The sequence below is a fragment of the Tachysurus fulvidraco genome, chromosome 18 (assembly GCF_022655615.1).
Source record: "Tachysurus fulvidraco isolate hzauxx_2018 chromosome 18, HZAU_PFXX_2.0, whole genome shotgun sequence".
Lineage (NCBI taxonomy): Eukaryota > Metazoa > Chordata > Actinopteri > Siluriformes > Bagridae > Tachysurus > Tachysurus fulvidraco.
In genome coordinates, this window is record NC_062535.1 from 17,364,425 (window position 1) to 17,382,547 (window position 18,123).

General features: G+C 40.0%; 1 protein-coding gene and 1 long non-coding RNA gene across 3 annotated transcripts in view; one reads left to right on the top strand and one right to left on the bottom strand.

Annotated features, from left to right (window-relative positions):
- LOC113636342 (complement C3-like) overlaps nt 1–8,467 on the bottom strand; it is a 48,209-nt gene extending 39,742 nt beyond the window's left edge. For both annotated transcript variants that reach the window (XM_027136385.2, XM_047803500.1), the window contains exons 1-2: nt 8,312–8,467; nt 2,170–2,365 (exon numbers count right to left, since the gene is read on the bottom strand). In XM_027136385.2, the coding sequence (XP_026992186.2) occupies nt 2,170–2,365; nt 8,312–8,382 (267 nt within the window). In that variant the 5' untranslated portion in view covers nt 8,383–8,467. The remainder of the gene's footprint in view (nt 1–2,169; nt 2,366–8,311) is intronic.
- LOC113636380 lies at nt 5,235–6,940 on the top strand. Its single transcript, XR_003439032.2, has 3 exons — nt 5,235–6,271; nt 6,496–6,576; nt 6,713–6,940. It is a non-coding gene; the product is annotated as an uncharacterized LOC113636380 (long non-coding RNA).
- Nucleotides 8,468–18,123: the final 9,656 nt, after the last annotated feature.

Sequence of the window (18,123 nt, forward strand, 5' to 3'; positions counted from 1 at the left end):
GACATACCCCTTGTGTGTCATATATACATATATATATATATATTCATTCATTCATTCATTTTCTACCGCTTTATCCGAACTTCTCGGGTCACGGGGAGCCTGTGCCTATCTCAGGCGTCATCAGGCACCAAGGCAGGATAGACCCTGGACGGAGTGCCAACCCATCGCAGGGCACACACACACTCTCATTCACTCACGCATTCACACACTCCAGACAATTTTCCAGAGATGCCAATCAACCTACCATGCATGTCTTTGGACCGGGGGAGGAAACCGGAGTACCCGGAGGAAACCCCCGAGGCACGGGGAGAACATGCAAACTCCGCACACACAAGGCGGAGGCGGGAATCGAACCCCGACCCTGGAGGTGTGAGGCGAACGTGCTACCCACTAAGCCACCGTGCCCCCCCATATATATATATATGTCTTAATATGAACCCAAATGTTGTTGTTGTTGTTTATAAAAAAGAGATGAAAAAATGAAGCATATAGCCATGGCCAACAGTTTTGAGAATGACATAGATATTCATTTTTACAAAGTCTGCTGCTTCAGTATTTTTAGATTTTTTTTGTCAGATTTTCCTAAGGTGTACTGAAGTATAATTACAAGCATTTCGTATTAAAGGCTTTTATTAACAATTACATTAAGTTTATGCAAAGAGCATATACATACAATATATTTGCAATATTGACCCTTCTTTTTCAAGACCTCTGCATTTCACCCTGGTATGCTGTCAGTCAACTTCTGATGGGAGCCAATTCTTGCATAATTAATGCTTGTGTGTCAGCTTTTGTTGGTTTTTGTTTGTCCACCCGCCTCTTGTGGTCGGAACAAAGGTTCTCAATGGGATTATGGTTTGGGGTGTTTTCTGGCCATGAACCCAAAATTTCGATGTTTTGTTCTCTGAATCACCACCTACCTTTTAAAGCTTCCAGTCTGTTATTCTTAATTAGCACGAAAGAGTCATTTCCAGCCTTGTCAAGACTCTTACCTGTGTTAATGAGAGAATCACTGAGATTAATTGCAATCCATATGATCACTCTTCATAGCATTCTGTGGAACATGCAAATTGCCATCATAAATATTGAGACAGCAAACTTTGTAAAAATTAATATTTGTTGCATTCTCAAAACTTAGAAACTATTTACTTAATACAATTATTGATGTTATTTATGACTGAATTTTTTCATTAATTGTTCAAAATTTTATTTGAATTAAATGGGTGTAATGCATAACTCCTGCAAAAACCCGAATGCATGAATTTTTTTTCACATTTAAGCAATATATCTAAGATGTAAAGATTTTGATATATATTTTTTAATTCAATGTTATTGTATAATTTATTTTGCTGTGAAGGGAGTCAGTGGCTGCAAAAAGAACCAATATATAGCATGTGGTAGCCTAGTGGTTAGGGTACCAATAGGAAATATTGGTCCGTTTTTAAAGTGCCAGCAATTTTGTAGATCCTTCAAGTACCTGTCAAAAACATGCATCCCAATACCATCAATGTTTCACCCCTGGTGTCCTATTATCATACCAGACACCATCCAAAGCAATCATGTTGAACTTCTTCTTCTTTGGCAAAGACAGAACTAATAATTGATTTCTTTACTGCTATGCCACCTCTATATCCAGCCTCCTGTGGCATTGTCTTGCAGTGCGAGATGAAATTAGAGGCCCCACACTACTGAAAGTCTCATACAGAACATTGGAAGCTGTTTTGAAGTTACACATTGAGATGTTTTGCATCCTCCTTACAAAAAACAATTGCTAGTCTTCCTTGGTAGGCTGCGGTCCTTTATGGTCTGCATGGTACTGTTCTCACGCTTCTTTGCAATAATTCTCTGGATGGTGTGAGTTCAAATCCAATATATGCACAGAAGCTGACTCGCATTATGCCATTTTGAGAAGATCCTGTTTGGTTGAAGCAGCCAGTCCCTTTCTCCTGACTATTTTCACAAAAAACGCATAAACAACATCTAATAATATTGCCAACATAGTAACTGATAGATCTGTAATAATTATAGGCTGGAAATGATGCATTCAAGCTGTGTACAGCGGCTTAGGCAATAATGATTATGCGGAATATGGCATGTTAAATTGTGTCATGAAAAATTCAATAAATTGTGTGTATGTGTGTGTGTGTGTGTGTGTGTGTGTGTGTGTACCGTTATGTCTACAATTGCCTGGTAGTTTTTATCAGCAGTGAGGAGGACTGATTTAGATGTCAGTTCTGAAGTTTTCTTTGGGTAGTTCTTCACACTAATCATCACTGGGATGCTACCTCCATTATAATCCTGCGCTTCCACAAACACTTTCTCAGGGGTCCCCACGCGCAGCAGGTTTGGGGCCACCAACACATTACTGTTATAACAAAGAGGAAAATGTTTATTCAATTATTTATTTATTGTAATAATGTAAAATAATGTTTGCTAACTTTAGAGTATAAGCAGAAAAAAATCCATGTTCGGGTCCCACAGATAAAAAAAAGTAGGTAAAGGTAAAAGACAATCTATGTGCATGTTTCAGATAAATAACTTTAAACATGAATTAAACATCTGATATGAAAGTGTTCTTCCTTTCATACACAGATTTTAAATTTAAATATTCAAATTCCAATAAAGAGATCACTATTGGCCACGTTCTCTGGGAGGGAGGGGTCTATTCTCTCTCTCTCTCTCACCTGTCAATCACAGCAACAGTTGCACATGTACACAGAAAAGGGCAGACAGCACATTAGTTCATGTATTTAATGAAAAGTAATCAATAGTTTATCTCTCCACATCTACTAGCTGTTGTGTAATATCTGTGCACAGTTAGATAGTGGTTTCTATTTGGCAGATGACTAAAATGGGGAGAAAATGGCTAAAACATACCCTTCCAAATGTAAAGCAGAATTTTTCTCCCTGCCCACTAAAATGATCTCTTTTATAACTTGAACTATAATCACTAAAATAGTCTTAAGATTTTAGCCTAAATTTGTGTGAATATAATGTAAATGTACATTTTACCAGCTTAAGTAAAGACACATTAAAACAATGTAAATCAGAGAAAGTCATATGTATTAATTCTGTGTGAAACAATGAGTGTGTGTGTGTGTGTGTGTGTGTGTGTGTGTGTGTGTGTGTGTGTGTGTGTGTGTGTGTGTGTGTGTGTGTTTGTGTGTGTGTGTGTGTGTGTGTATGTATTGTTGTCAGAATGGGGCTTTTAGTAGGAGTAGGTAGAATGAATGATGAAGGAAATGAATGGTTAACTTCATGCTCAATGGAGGAACATTACTAATGCTATCCAACTTCAAAACCCTGCTCTCTTAAAAAGACAACCCTCAATGCTCATAGGATACCACGGTCAGTAACCCTTAAAGGGAAACCGTAATGTGTGTGGGGAAGGACTTTGTTAGTAAGATGATATTGCAAGCTTGTGCTTTTTGAAAGGAAGTATACTTTATAAGGAACACTTATTAACTTTTAATCTTATAATCTCTCTTTGAGAGAAATGGTGGAGGATGAACAGCATCAGAGACCAAATGCAAGCTTACACTTGGAGCGTGTTTCTTGGTTTCTTATAATCTTTGCATTTTAATTACTTTTACTTATCCCAATACTGTTTGTTTATTTGCAGGATATTTTATTTGTAATTTTATTTTATTTTATTTTAAATATATTACGGTTAGCCAATCGAAGCGGAGCAGCATAGCTCATTTAATATTAATGAGAACTGGCGCATATGGAGCTTCCTGCAGGCTTAGATGGAGTTACAATGAAGTTGATGCAGACTCATCTCCTAGCGCTGGGGCGTGTGGATGGCACGGTGACCACATAACAGGTTAAGTGTTTTGAATGTTAAATCGGAAGAGACTCTGATGTACAGTGAGTACGGCTGACCAAGGGCGTCGATTTGGGTAGGGACGGTAGGGACATGTCCCTACCAATATCCAGGGAACACTCAATTGTCCCTAGCAATAATTCAACCAAGCCTAGATATATTTACACATAACCAGTGATATCCGTCTGTGTCTTGTGCTTTTTTACTTATTTAATTTAACATTTATCCCGGAATCATATAAGATGAGAATATTTTACAACTGCGTTCTGTAAAAAATAGTGCAACTTGTGGAACACAAACGGTTAACAGATTTACCCCCTGCAATGAATCAGGCGGATTCTGTAACTCACCTCCTTAAAATGATTGGCCTGTGCTTTTTTTTTGAGTCCTGCCTCTCTAAAGCATGTCGCTGTTTGATTGGCTTTGTCTTTCTCGCTATTGTGCTTAGGTCGGCTGCAGCTATATTCCGTTGTATGAAGCAATATGCAATGTGATTATGCAGGTTACCGTTATGTGAGGAAGAAAGTATTCTTATAACGACAGTTTTATGCACAAAATACGGGGAATGTTGTTCCCACCAATGTCAAATAAATTATGTCCCCACCAATGTCAAATAAATTATGTCCCCACCAATGTCAAAATCAAACTTTCGCCATTGCGGCTGACAGAAAAAATGGTGGCGACAGCGAGTTGCTGTGACCTATGTGAAATGTTGACCAACCATCTTCAACAATCTTGAAATATACACAGTGTGCATGCTAGTGTAGGCAAGCTCAGTGTGTGTTAAACTCAGTTATTGCATATTTAGTGTGCATCAGAAAACAAACACTGGCATACACTTGGAGAGTGTTTCTTGGTTTGTTACTGTTATTGCATTCTAAGTACTTTTACTTATCCCAATACTGTTTGATTATTTGCAGGAGATTTTATTTGTAATTTTCTATTTTACTTTAACCCTCTGGGGTCGACAGGCTCGCAGGCGCGTTTTTGGTGCTTTTTTCCTCTTCAACATGAAATCCACTTAAAATACTCCGTCATTCATAATCATACACATACATGTAATAACTCATTCGAAACTGTGAAGTGTCTACTTTTATTTGACTGCCTTCATAATAACAACAAAACGCTGTGCTTTTGGCAAATAAAGAAAATAACCAGGGTGTGCATTCAGACATCTCTGTCTCCTTGACCATCTTCCTGAAACACGTTACAAACATGAACTGATAACTCCGCCAATACTTATCACACGAACATGATACATATGTCTAATGAAAGCCTGAAATGTCTACTTTTAAATGAGGTAATTAAAATCGAAAGCAAATATTGTCTTTTTGTGTAATCTGTATGTAAGTAAAGAGAGGTACAGTTTTTCTGGCTCGACCTCATTAGCGCTTAATGTGATCCCACCTGCCGCGCGCGCCATTCATATGAAAATTACCTGAGCGGGCTATGCAAACAAGATCAACGCCCCCAAACAATGCTATAAGAAGCATAAAGTTTTAACAGATTCATTCACTTATTGACACGCTGGGAAGATGAAACGGACTCCAACGATGAACAATTGTATTTTGAAGAGCGACTTGATCCAGCTGCGGATATAATTTCTGAAGAGTAAGTTTTACTAACATTTGTTGAAATCTTGTGTGATGTAAAATTATATATACTGTACAGTATACAGACTATTTGCAAGCAGATATTCAGAGCGACTTTATAGAAACGTCTCGTAATTGGCAACTTTTATTTACCTTAAAATGTTAGTTCTTATTAAGCAGTATGCTGATTAATGTAATGTGAATATACAATATTTTATATAGAAATATCACTATTTAGAATATATTTTGACTAGTGTTTATGTCTCAAGTAGCCTTGTTTACGTGACTATCTGTTCGAGTGTAAATGTATCAATGTGGTGTCAATGAGCTGTAAATGTGCCCGGAGATATGTCATGTGTTAAATTAAAATGTTTAGCCATAAATATGTCTGTTAATGGCCCGTTAACAAACATATACAGCGCATCTCCGTACCCAATTATCTTATCTCAGCTATGCTTGACTGCCTTAGTTAATGCTTTATAAGTCTGTTACTGTGTCGAATACATTATATTAATTATTAAAAACTTTTGTAGGAATGTGGCTGCATCACTCTTGTCTTCACCTGCACTGGCTACAGCACTTTCACCTTCGTTTGATGCTCGCACGGGGGCACGCAGCAACGAGAACAATAAAGAGTACGTCCACATGTAACCATTTTTTTCTATTATGCGTGCAGAATATTTGTATTACTGATGTGGAAAATACATTATATTAATTGTTTGCTTTGTAAATACTTTGAAAAATACATGATACTAATTAGGATTTTTTTTTTTACGAATGTGGCTGCAACGAGTTCACCTTCGTTTGACACTCGCACGAGGGCACGCAGCAACGCGACCGACATTCATCCTGTGTAAGCCACATTTACCGTTTTTTATGTTCTCAGTATTAGTAATACTGGTGTGTTGCTTTGTACTTTGGAAATACAAGATACTAATTATGATATACTATACTAATTATAATTATTTTTCATTTATATTTCATATTAGGATATATTAGTTATATATTATTAATACTAATGTGTTGCTTAGTACTTTGGAAAATACACAATGAGACTAATTATGATTTTTTTTTTAGGAATGTGTCTGCATCACCTTTACCTGCTACACACACACGCCGTAGGTCTCTTTCAGTTCTCAAAGCAACTGAGACTAATATGTAAGTACAGTTTATTAAAGTGTCACTGCTACAGTAAAATACTGTGTAATAATTTTATTTTTTATTTTATTTTTAATTCAAAATTTGTCAAACCCTAACCACTTATTTATTTATTTATTTATTTATTTATTTACAGATTTAACACTGACAGTGATAATGCACCTGTTGCAAAGAGACACAAGACCAACATCCAGGCAAGCAGCAGGCAGTCCGTTCTGTCATGCAAAACATGTAATGTTCCCTTGTGTGTTCAGTTAAATAGGAACTGTTTTGAACAATGGCATGACAACATTTAACAAATTTATATTTATATAAATATTTAATTTATATGTAAAGTATTTTTAGATGCACACCAAACTGTACATTTACAGCTGACATTTTGAATCATTGCATACAATAAAGCTTCTTGACTCTTGACTCTATTGTATTGTTCATGTTTTTTTAACATTGGTAAAATAAAAGTCTTATTTTTTTCAAAGTACAGATATAAATAAAATCTTAAGTCTTTTGTACTTCATTGTACACTATTTTATTACACTACAAGCAAAAGATTTTCTCTTTAAGTCTCCCCACATTCATCCTTTTGTCAACACAATCCAGACTAAGCCATTAGGGAGTTGGGCCTCCTCTGTTGTGAATCATCAATATTCATGACCATTGACCCTCCCTTGCATATTGCCTTTACACAACAAAAACTGTCTTACAAAAGTTAAATCAATGTATTGTTTCATGTGAATGAGTGGGTAAAATGGTTTTCACATCTTTTTGTAGCAAATTATCAACTCTACAAGAGTAGAGAACTTTATTGTGTGTGAACAAATGTTTAGTATGTGTTTCTTGGCCTTATTTCAGCATCTTTTCTTTTTCTTTTTTTTTTACTACCCATGCATAAACATCATTTACTTAAAAATACAAACATGTACATACATTTTACTTACATAATATTGTAGCCCAGTTTGTGGTGAATACAATATTATGTGATATTAGCCATTAATAACTGAAAAAAGACCAAATGTAAGAGCATGTCAGAACCTCTGCCAGTGTCCCAAAATGGTCAGACCCCAGAGGGTTAAATATATTAAACACATTTATCTGTATTACATTGTTTTTAAAGGTGCCCCTCCACACAAAACCATTTTTACTTGAATTTTTTTGATATGTGTTAGGTTCATATGTGTTTGTGTTGTGTGGGAAATGTGAAAATGAACTGTTACCTCCCCGGTCAGTTCTAGCCACTTAAAAAAAATAAGCGGAGAAATCAGGTCAGTTAGAAAAGCTGCTCAGTGTGACATTTTTTCCACAAAGAAATGTTAGAGTCCATGGTAAACTTCAGACATTACCACAAAATTAATGAAATATGTGTGGCAGGGCATCTTTAATAAAAACAAGGCCTCCCATTGTGAGCACCCTAAAAAGACAAAAAGGTCTAAGTCGACTCCTTCATTTAAAGATTCAAACAATAGATTAGATAGAAGAACTTGAAGAGGACCCTCTGCTAGAAGACCGAGGGACTTCAAAGGACACCTGTGTTTAAGGTAAGATCAACTCTGATAGTTGATCTTGTGTTTTCAAATCTAACCCATGCAAACTAGAACACATTCCTTAGTGGGATTGTGGAAGGGTTTCCTACGCAATCCGAAAATAAGTGTCACTAAGGGACATGTATATCAGTATAGATTACTTCAGTATGTTTGTGTGTATGTATGTGCGCGTGTATGCGCGTGTGTGTACTCACAGCGGATCACATAGTGTATGCACTGGGAAAGATAGAAGCGCAGCCGTCAGCCACAGCAGGTCTACATGCATCCTGACTGTTGGTCCAAACTCAGTCTGTGGATATGTGTGTTATCGAGCAGTACCACAGCTTTTATATCAACCTTACACACACACAAACTACATGACAACTCTCCCACTCTGTGATTATGAAACACTGACATTTGGGGTGTTAGTGATGGAACGATGTGCATTGGTGCTTCAAAAGAATGGAAAAAAACAAACTTCAGAGATCAATACTGGCATGATTAATTCCCAATCCTGGCAATTACTCCTCACTGCTTTGGCTAAACATTATATTGTGCAATATGCAGAGTTTAAACACACACACACACACACACATACACCCACATACATAAACACATACACAGACACACAAACACATACATACACACACACACACACACACACACACACACACACACACACACACACACACACACACACACAAACACAAACACACAAACACTAATGATCTGAACATTTCCCCAAACTAATAATAATTCTTTAATTTCAAGAATACTGGGTAGATTTCTTTATCTAATTTTGGATATATTTGTTTCTATTTTTTTAATTAATGGAGTGTTCTTAGATACATTTAAGTGAAATATTTTTTTTCTGTTTGTAATTGTACAAACTCCAAACATGTATAGAATGTTTCTGTTTACTTTTAATTAAACAGATTTTAAATATAAATTGATTTTGTTTGTATAACATGCATTAAAACAATGTTTTTTCTTTAAAAATATTTCTCTGTTAACAATTAAAGCTGTGTTAGCGATTTTGGCTCGTGAAGCAAGGTAAATATTTATAAGTAATTATAACATGTTATAGTGACTCCTAAATATTTTACCCTAAGTTGAAATTAAAGGTAATGGTATTAACGTTACACTTATTTGGTCTGTTCGTCCGGCGAACCTGTACCAAAAGGCCGTGTAACCTTTATTAATTCTATGAAGGCGGTATCTTCCCGGACGAGAAAGACGCACTTCCCTTTTACTTTATACCGTGATATAAATTAAATTAACTTAATAGAGCATGTACTTCAGACCAGATGTTGCAGGTACCTTACATTTGTAAGCGATACTCAGAGACAATCACTTGTGGAACAAAAATATGGTGTTTAATGAATGAGACAAACACAACATAAAGCTAACTACACAACCAAACAAAGGAAGTAGAAAAAACAAAGATGAAAATAAAAATACACAAAAGAAATTAAAATTGAGAAAAGGGAGGAAGAGACTGGAATGAAGAAATTAGAGAAAGGAAAGAAAGTAATGGCAAGCTTAAACTTCAAATTTAATCACACCCTAATGGGGAATTTGTCACCGGAAACCTAAATTCACCTTAAGACTCATTACAAGGTTCATACTTAAAATACGCATCTAAATTGGTTGGTAAAGGAAACGGTTACTTGCATTGGCTTTCTGCACAAGAGTCCGGATGCAACAGAGAAATCTCTGAAGAGTCAGATAGGGTGGGGTCAGACGTTCTTCCAATTTCTCCAGAAGATCAGAGCAGGTGTCGTTCTTGGAAGTGAAGCTCGCTGGAAGTTCTTTGAAGGAAGATGGAGTCGTCTCCAAGCTGTTCCGAAAGTCTGACCACGGATTGGTGGGGTTTGTGACATTTTAACCTGTTCAGGACCTCGCCCCCTTTTTGCAGGTTTTTCGCCTACATGACCTACCCAACAAAAAGTGGTACAGCTCCCACATACTTTAACACACAGGGGTGAGCCTGGTCCCATTGGAAAGAAGAGATTCTCTAGCTTCAGATACAAGTGATTGATTCTAGGCCTCACTGGCACAAAGTTACAGAGGCTAGAATGGAAGGTTTTGATTTCCGCCTGAGTTGTTTACCTGATAAACTGATTAATCTTATTTCTCTGGAACATGTTAGGAACCAAATAACAACTCAGCGTCATAGCCACATGTCTTGGTTTTCACCAAAAAAAATCAAGTCAAAAGACCCAAAAATGGCTTCAATAAAAATATTTTTCTACGGACATGTCCGTCCGGTCATGTATTCTTGTGTACTTGTTTACTGTATAACTTTGAATTAAAGGACTGCATGCTCAGTTTAAAAGGCCTAAAACACACAGAGCCTCTCTGTCTACAAGTCTGCTGTGAAAAAAGGCCTGTAACCTGACACCCTGAGCTGTGAGAGTGTGAAAAATTCGAGGATTGCACAATAAATCCTTTGCGCAACTTTTTTGCGCAGAGTGAGGCTTCGGAGACGTGGCATGTTGCATACCGTTGGAATCATCTCCTTATTGGCTAAAGAGCTGTAGAGGTCCCAGACTACTTCATTGCTAGTGGAAGGAGCAATTGTCAGTCAAAGGAGGGTTCCCAAAAATGATGTCATGACATCATTGGCTTCTCAGCCGTCTATCTCTGCAATACAAGTGCCGATTGGCTCAAGTGAGGGCTTGTTTGATTCGTTAGGCCCTAGGCTATAAATACGCATCAGTGTAATTTTTGAAACCCCCAATGAGAAGTTAGAGCCGAAAAACAAGATGGTGGTGCACTACTGTTTCCAGTTTTCGGATCACAAACGGAATATTTGCGAGGCGACCAAAGCGTTTTGGATTAAAAGGCTTACAGATTCCAGTTCCTTGGAGCTTTGGGGATTTTTCTGAAATATTTGTTTCGGAAAATATTACCCCAGTGAAGAAAGGGAAGCATCTAAAGGTAAGGGAAAAACTGGTCTAGCACCACCTAGGTCAGTTTACTACAAATTTTGTTTCAAATAGTATGACGGCTATGAATCATATTATGCTTTGTTTGTGGGCTTAAAAAAATCTTTAGAGTAAAAGCTTTACTACAAAAATGTTTCTTCATGTATTTAGAGGATTTAATGCTTTAAAGCTGCAATGAAGCTTGTTTCTGGCTCATCCTTTAGTGGTCATTTTGACTTCCGTGCCGTGGACGGCACGGCGACCATAAACTGAAGGTCCCGAACTCCACCCATCTTTGGGGAGATGGCCAATACTATGACCTGAGATTTCGGGGGGAAAAAACTCCCTTTGTTTCAGGTGTCTGTGTGTGTGGTTTATCTATAAAACTTTTAGATGACTTAAAAGTTTTATCCAAGGTGTATTAAGACAGTATGGTGCCTTTTGTGCTCAAATAAAATACATCATTGTTTGAAAAATGAGTAGTCGATAATTTTGTAGTCATTTGGATACTAAACATGAAGGGTAATGACGGTATAAAGGCAGCGGTGCATTACATACACAGATCAGTAATCAAAGTGTAACTGATGTTACTACAGTGTTGTGTTCTAACACATGAATAAAATACACCCTTGTCAGGAAAGTAAGGAGCAAATAATTTTAAGTCAGGCAAGCCTTAAAGAAGAAACACATTACAACAGGGTTACAAGAATAAGAATCTTAGAGTATCAGTCTAATTGGGGAGGAGATACATACGAGTATGGCTTAATGCTGTGGGATGTGGGGCATCTTATTCACTCGTTTTGTTAGTAAAAGGAATGTCCCATTGTGTAATTGCTATGCCCAGTGCTTGTGAGTGAGTGAGTGTGTGTGTGTGTGTGTGTGTGTGTGTGTGTGTGTGTGTGTGTGTGTGTGTGTGTGTGTGTGTGTGTGTTCAACCAATATATACTTTGGTATAATATAAGACCAATACAGTGATGCACACGTATCTCTCTCTCACACACACACACACACACACACACACACACACACACACACACACACACACACACACACACACACACACACACACACACACACATATTGGGCATTGCATTTCATTAGGCCTCCAGAAAAAAAAGCTACAGATTTGTAAATATTTCTCACTTTTGATATACATTTGCCTAGCAGAGGGCAAAATATGATCTACTGAAATGATGCTACACACACACACACACACACACACACACACACACACACACACACACACACACACACACACACACACACACACACACACACTCACAAGCACTGGGCATAGCAATTCATTAGGCCTCCAGAAAAATCAAAAGCTAATCATTTATATAAATATTTCAGACTTGTTAGATGCATTTGTCCAGCTGGGGGCAAAATCTTATCTACCAACAAGCTTCACACACACTCACACACATACACATTAATATGTTGGAAATAAGTTAAACTAAAAAGGTGAAAAAAAGGCTATCATATATACTTCATTTTTTTATAAGCAGTCAAAACAGACAAAGTCAAGTTTACTCAGCACTCCTAATTTGTATAGGAGGACAATAGGAGGGTTAATTCACATTTCTCTCTTTCTGTGTGTGGGAGTGTGTTTTTGGTGTGTGTGTGTGTGTGTGTGTGTGTGTGTGTGTGTGTGTGTGTGTGTGTGTGTGTGTGTGTGTGTGTGTTTGTGTGTGTGTTTGTGTGTGTGTGTGGAGTGTGTGAGGGAGAGAGACCAAGAAAGAGACACATACAGTTCCCAGTAACACCATGTACACCAGTAACACCATACATGCTCTGTGAATGTAAACTACATGTAAAATAGTAACTACAAAGTTGAGTACTGTTGCTCAGAATCTATATAAAACACCAAACCTGACTCCCAAGTGGTGTAACACTAACACAAAAGTTCACATTTTTACCAGGTAATTGTAAGTTTGAGATGTGACCATAACTCAACCATCCAGGTCATGTGAGCAACATTGGCCATGCCTTCTGGGTGGGAGGGGCATATTCTCTCTCACCTGTCAGTCAAAGCAGACCTAGATCATGGGCTCATACACAGAAGAGGGGGACAGCACTTTCCACCAAGTGTGTGACAGCATAAGCAACAGTTCACCTCTCATAATTTAGTGGCTACAGTAGTAGATTTTATTACATGTTTCTGTTTGTAAAACATTTAGATATATATTTTCCATAAATATATTTCTCTGGTACTTCTGAAATCTATTTAATTAGACTGTGATATAGGTCACCCCATTCTTCTCACCAATGTGAGAGGCACATGAAGGGTTAATCCAGCACAGTTCCCGTAAATCAGACAAATTTCAGGCTTCTTGTGTCAATTTAACCTTTGGACCTTTGGAACAGTCCACTAGCATGCTGTTTATCGATTGTGTCTGCATAAACAAGCGAAAGTATTTCTTCTTCTTCTTCTTCTTCTTCTTCTTCTTCTTCTTCTTAATAATTATTACTACTACTATTATTTTCACCTTGCACAAACATTTGTACTCTGATTTTCAAGGTGCTAAATTTCATTCACATACTGCTGCAGTCACTAATTAGAAACAATAATAAATTAGATTGGATTACATTAGAATCAGATCTAGATTCTCATCAGTGGTGTATTTACAATAAATTACAAATATTATAAAGATACAGTGATGCCTCAAGATACGAGTTTAATTCATTCTGTGACCTTGCTTGTATCTCAAACTGCTCGTATCTCAAAACAATTTTCCCCGTTTAAATGAATTGAAATCCCATTAATCGGCTCCAGCTCGCAAAATTCCACTCCAGTTGTTTTGTTTATCTGTTTTGAATATGAAAAATGTTCAGTACCTGTATTTATAAATGACAAATATTGTATTAAAAAATACAGTAATAAAAGAGAATGTTAAAAAAAAATAAACTGTTTTTACTTTACGGAAGATGTGCAGAGGTTGAGGGAGGAGTGAACAGGCGAAATTTTGTCTCGTACATACACTTTCACTTTCGTTGACTTACTCGCTACTGTACACTCTTAAGGCTACTTTACACTTAAATGGAACTTAACTAAACCACTAAAATTAACATATTTCACTGAACTTCTCTTAACTTAACAAAAATTAATTTCTACAATTTCTGTTGTCTTTGCATTAATTTTTGCTTAATTTTCTTCATCACTTTTCTCTTCACATGTTTTTGCCGCCCCTACTTGAACCACCACCTTATTGTGGTGGAGGGGTTTGTGTGCCTGAATGATCCTAGGAGCTATGTTGTCGGGGGCTTTCTGCCCCTGGTAGGGTCTCCCAAGGCAAACAGGTCCTGGGTGACAGGCCAGACAAAGAGCGGTTCAAAACCCCCTTATGAGAAAAGATAAAGCAAGGTCCGTGACGTTGCCTGGTATGGCGCAACCGAGTCCCCATCCTGGATCCAGGCCCGGGTTTGGGGCTCGCATTAGAGCGCCTGGTGGCCGGGTCTTACCCCACGGGGCCCGGCCGGGCTCAGCCCGAAGGACCGACTTGGGGCCGATCTCCTGTGGGCCCACCACCTACAGGAGGAACCGTAAGGGGCCGTTGCAATGTGGATTGGGTGGAATGTCACCTCGCTGGGAGGGGAGGAGCCTGAGCTGGTGCGGCAAGTTGAGAGATACCGACTAGAGATAGTTGGGCTTACCTCCACGCACAGCTTGGGCTCTGGAACCCAACTCCTCGAGAGAGGCTGGACTCTCTACTACTCTGGAGTTGCCCGCAGTGAGAGGCGGCGGGCTGGTGTGGGCTTGCTAGCCCCCAGCTCAGCAGCCATGTGTTGGAGTTTACCCCGGTGAACGAGAGGGTCGTTTCCCTGCACCTTCGGGTCGGGGAGAGGTCTCTCACTGTTATTTGTGCTTATGGGCCAAATGGCAGTGTAAAGTACCCGACCTTCTTGGCATCTCTTGGAGGGGTGCTAGAAAGTGCCCCGACCGGGGACTCCGTCGTTCTACTGGGGGACTTCAAAGTTCACATGGGCAGGGACAGTGACACCTGGAGGGGCGTGATTGGGAGGAACGGCCCGCCGACCTGAACCTAAGTGGTGTTCTGTTATTGGACTTCTGTGCTAGTCACTGTTTGTCCATAACGAACACCATGTTCAAGCATAAGGGTGTCTATCAGTACACATGGCACCAGGACACCCTAGGTCGGAAGTCAATGATTGGTTGTTTCATCTGACCTCCGGCCGTATGTCTTGGACACTCGGGTAAAGAGAGGGGCGGAGTTGTCACTGATCACCACCTGGTGGTATGGTGGGTCCGATGGCAGGAGAGGAATTTGGACAGACTTGGCAGACCCAAACATACTGTGAGGGTCTGCTGGGAACGTTTGGCAGAGTCTCCTGTCAGAGATATCTTCAACTCTCACCTCCGGCAGAGCTTCAACCAGATCCCGAGGGAGGTTGGAGACATTGAGTCGGAATGGACCATGTTCTCCACCTCCATTGTCGACACAGCCGCACGAAGATGTGGCCGTAAGGTGGTGAACCCGGTGGTGGACCCCAGAAGTAAGGGATGCCGTCAAGCTGAAGAAGGAGTCCTATCGAGCCTGGTTGGCTCAGGGGACTCCAGAGGCAGCTGAAAGGTACAAGAGGGCCCAGCGAGCTTCAGCCTGGGAGATTGCAGTGGCAAAAGCTCGAGTCTGGGAGAGTTTGGTGAGGCCATGGAGAAGGACTATCGGTTGGCCTCGAAGAAATTCTGGCAAACCATCCGGCACCTCAGGAGGGTGAAGCAGTGCCCTGCGCACACTGTTTACAGTGGGAGTGGGAATCTGCTGACTTCGACTGGTGACATCCTCGGACGGTGGAAGGAGTACTTCGAGGATCTCCACAACCCCACCAACATGTCTTCCACTGAGGAAGCAGAGGCAGAGGGCTTGGTTGTGGACTCGTCGATCCCCCAAGCTTAAGTCTCTGAGGTAGTGAGCTCCTTGGTGGCAAGGCACCGGGGGTGGATGAGATCCACCCTGATTACCTTAAGTCTCTGGATGTTGTGAGGCTGTCTTGGTTGACATGCCTCAGCAACATTCCGTGACGGTTGGGGACAGTGCCTATGGACTGGCAGATTGGGGTGGTGGTCCCTCTGTTTAAGAAGGGGGACCAGAGGGTGTGTTCCAACTACAGGGATCACACTCCTCAGCCTCCCCGGAAAAGTCTATGCCAGGGTACTGGAGAGAAGAATTCGGCCAATTGTCGAACCTCGGATTCAGGAGGAAGAATGCGGGTTTCATCCTGGTCGTGAAACACTGGACCATCTCTATACCCTCACCAGGTTGCTGGAGGGTTCATGGGAGTTTGCCCAACTATTCCACATGTGCTTTGTGGATCTGGAGAAGGAATTTGACTGTGACCCTCGTGGTGACCTGTGGGGGGTGCTCTGGGAGTATGGGGTCAGGGGCCCTCTGCTAAGGGCTGTCTGGTCCCTATATGACCGGAACAGGAGTTTGGTTCGCATTGCCGGCAGTAAGTCAGACTTGTTTTCAGTACATGTTGGACTCCGACAGGGCTGCCCTTTGTCACCGGTCCTGTTCATTATTTATATGGACAGGATTTCTAGGCGCAGTCGGGGGCCAGAGGGAGTCCGGTTTGGGGACCACAGGATTTCATCCCTGCTTTTTGCAGATGATGTTGTCCTGTTGGCTTCTTCAAAGCAGGACCTTCAGCGTGCACTGGGACGGTTTGCAGCCGAGTGTGAAGCGGTGGGGATGAGAATCAGCACCTCCGAGGCCATGGTTCTCAGCCAGAAAATGGTGGCTTGCCCCCTTCAGGTTGGTGTAGAGCTCCTGCCTCAAGTGGAGGAGTTTAAGTATCTTGGGGTCCTGTTCACTAGTGAGGGAAGGATGGAGCGGGGGATCAACAGGCAGAACGGTGTATCTTCTGCAGTGATGTGGACGATATACCGATCTGTTGTGGTGAAGAAAGAGCTGAGCCGTAAGGCGAAGCTCTCTATTTACCAGTCGATCTACGTTCCTACCCTCACCTATGATCATGAGCTTTGGGTCATGACCGAAAGGACAAGATCCCGGATACAGGTGGCCGAAATGAGTTTCCTCTGGCAGGGTGGCTGGGTGCTCCCTTAGAGATAGGGCAAGGAGCTCAGTAACTCGGGAGGAGCTCAGAGTAGAGCCGTTTTATCGGCCGTCGTTTGTTGTGTGCAGTGGAAAGGCGGCTTTAACCGAGTGAGACGCGGGAAGCTGAGGCGGGGGAAACAGAGCACATGTGGTTGTTGGGGATCTTTGTTTAGGCGGCGGCGGCTCGGATACTCGTATCTCAAAAATTTGCTCGTATCTCACGGCAAAAATTTGGTCGAATCACAGCTCGTATCTCAAAAAATTCGTACGTCAAAGCACTTGTATCTTGAGGCATCACTGTACAGATATCTGCTATTGCTATTCACTTTTGGAGACATGACTGTAATTTGTATGTGTGATGTATATAATGTATTCCGAAAGAATGTAGAAAAATTTTACATGTAATTTTGTGTTTTTTTTGTCAATCAAATTGAGTAATAGATGTTATTCTCTCTCCTTAAATACTAATGTGGGCTATACCATCTCTGATAATTCATTCTTAGCTTTGTTTTTCTCCATGGATGTGTCTATACACATTTAATTAGCTGTTGCCTAGTACACTATAATGTCAGATGAACATACTGTATTAAGCAACTGCCGGCAGTAACTATAGTATAGGAAGTGAAGAAGGTTACACTACTGTCATTTGAGGAATCATTTGTGCCGCTTAGGTTTGTTGCTTTAATGCATTATATCAATATTGAGTAGAATATAGAAAATCTTAATTTAAATATTGCTTTCTTGTGCAGCATGAGCAGCAGTTTGGAAAGATACAGGTGACTGCCTTCATGTGTCTAGCAAATGAGAGCATTCACCCTTCCTGTTTGGAAAGTATTGTATTATGGGAGATGTAGCTGGTGGGTATGTAAATCTAAATTCGGGAGGGACTAAATTAGTTAATTAGTTAGCTAGTATTTTCTGTTGTTTTTTTGGTTTCTTGGTGAATGAGACAATAATTTGCTAAAATCAGTGTATGATTGGAAAATAGGGCACATGTCTTTTTCTACTCTGTGAAATTTC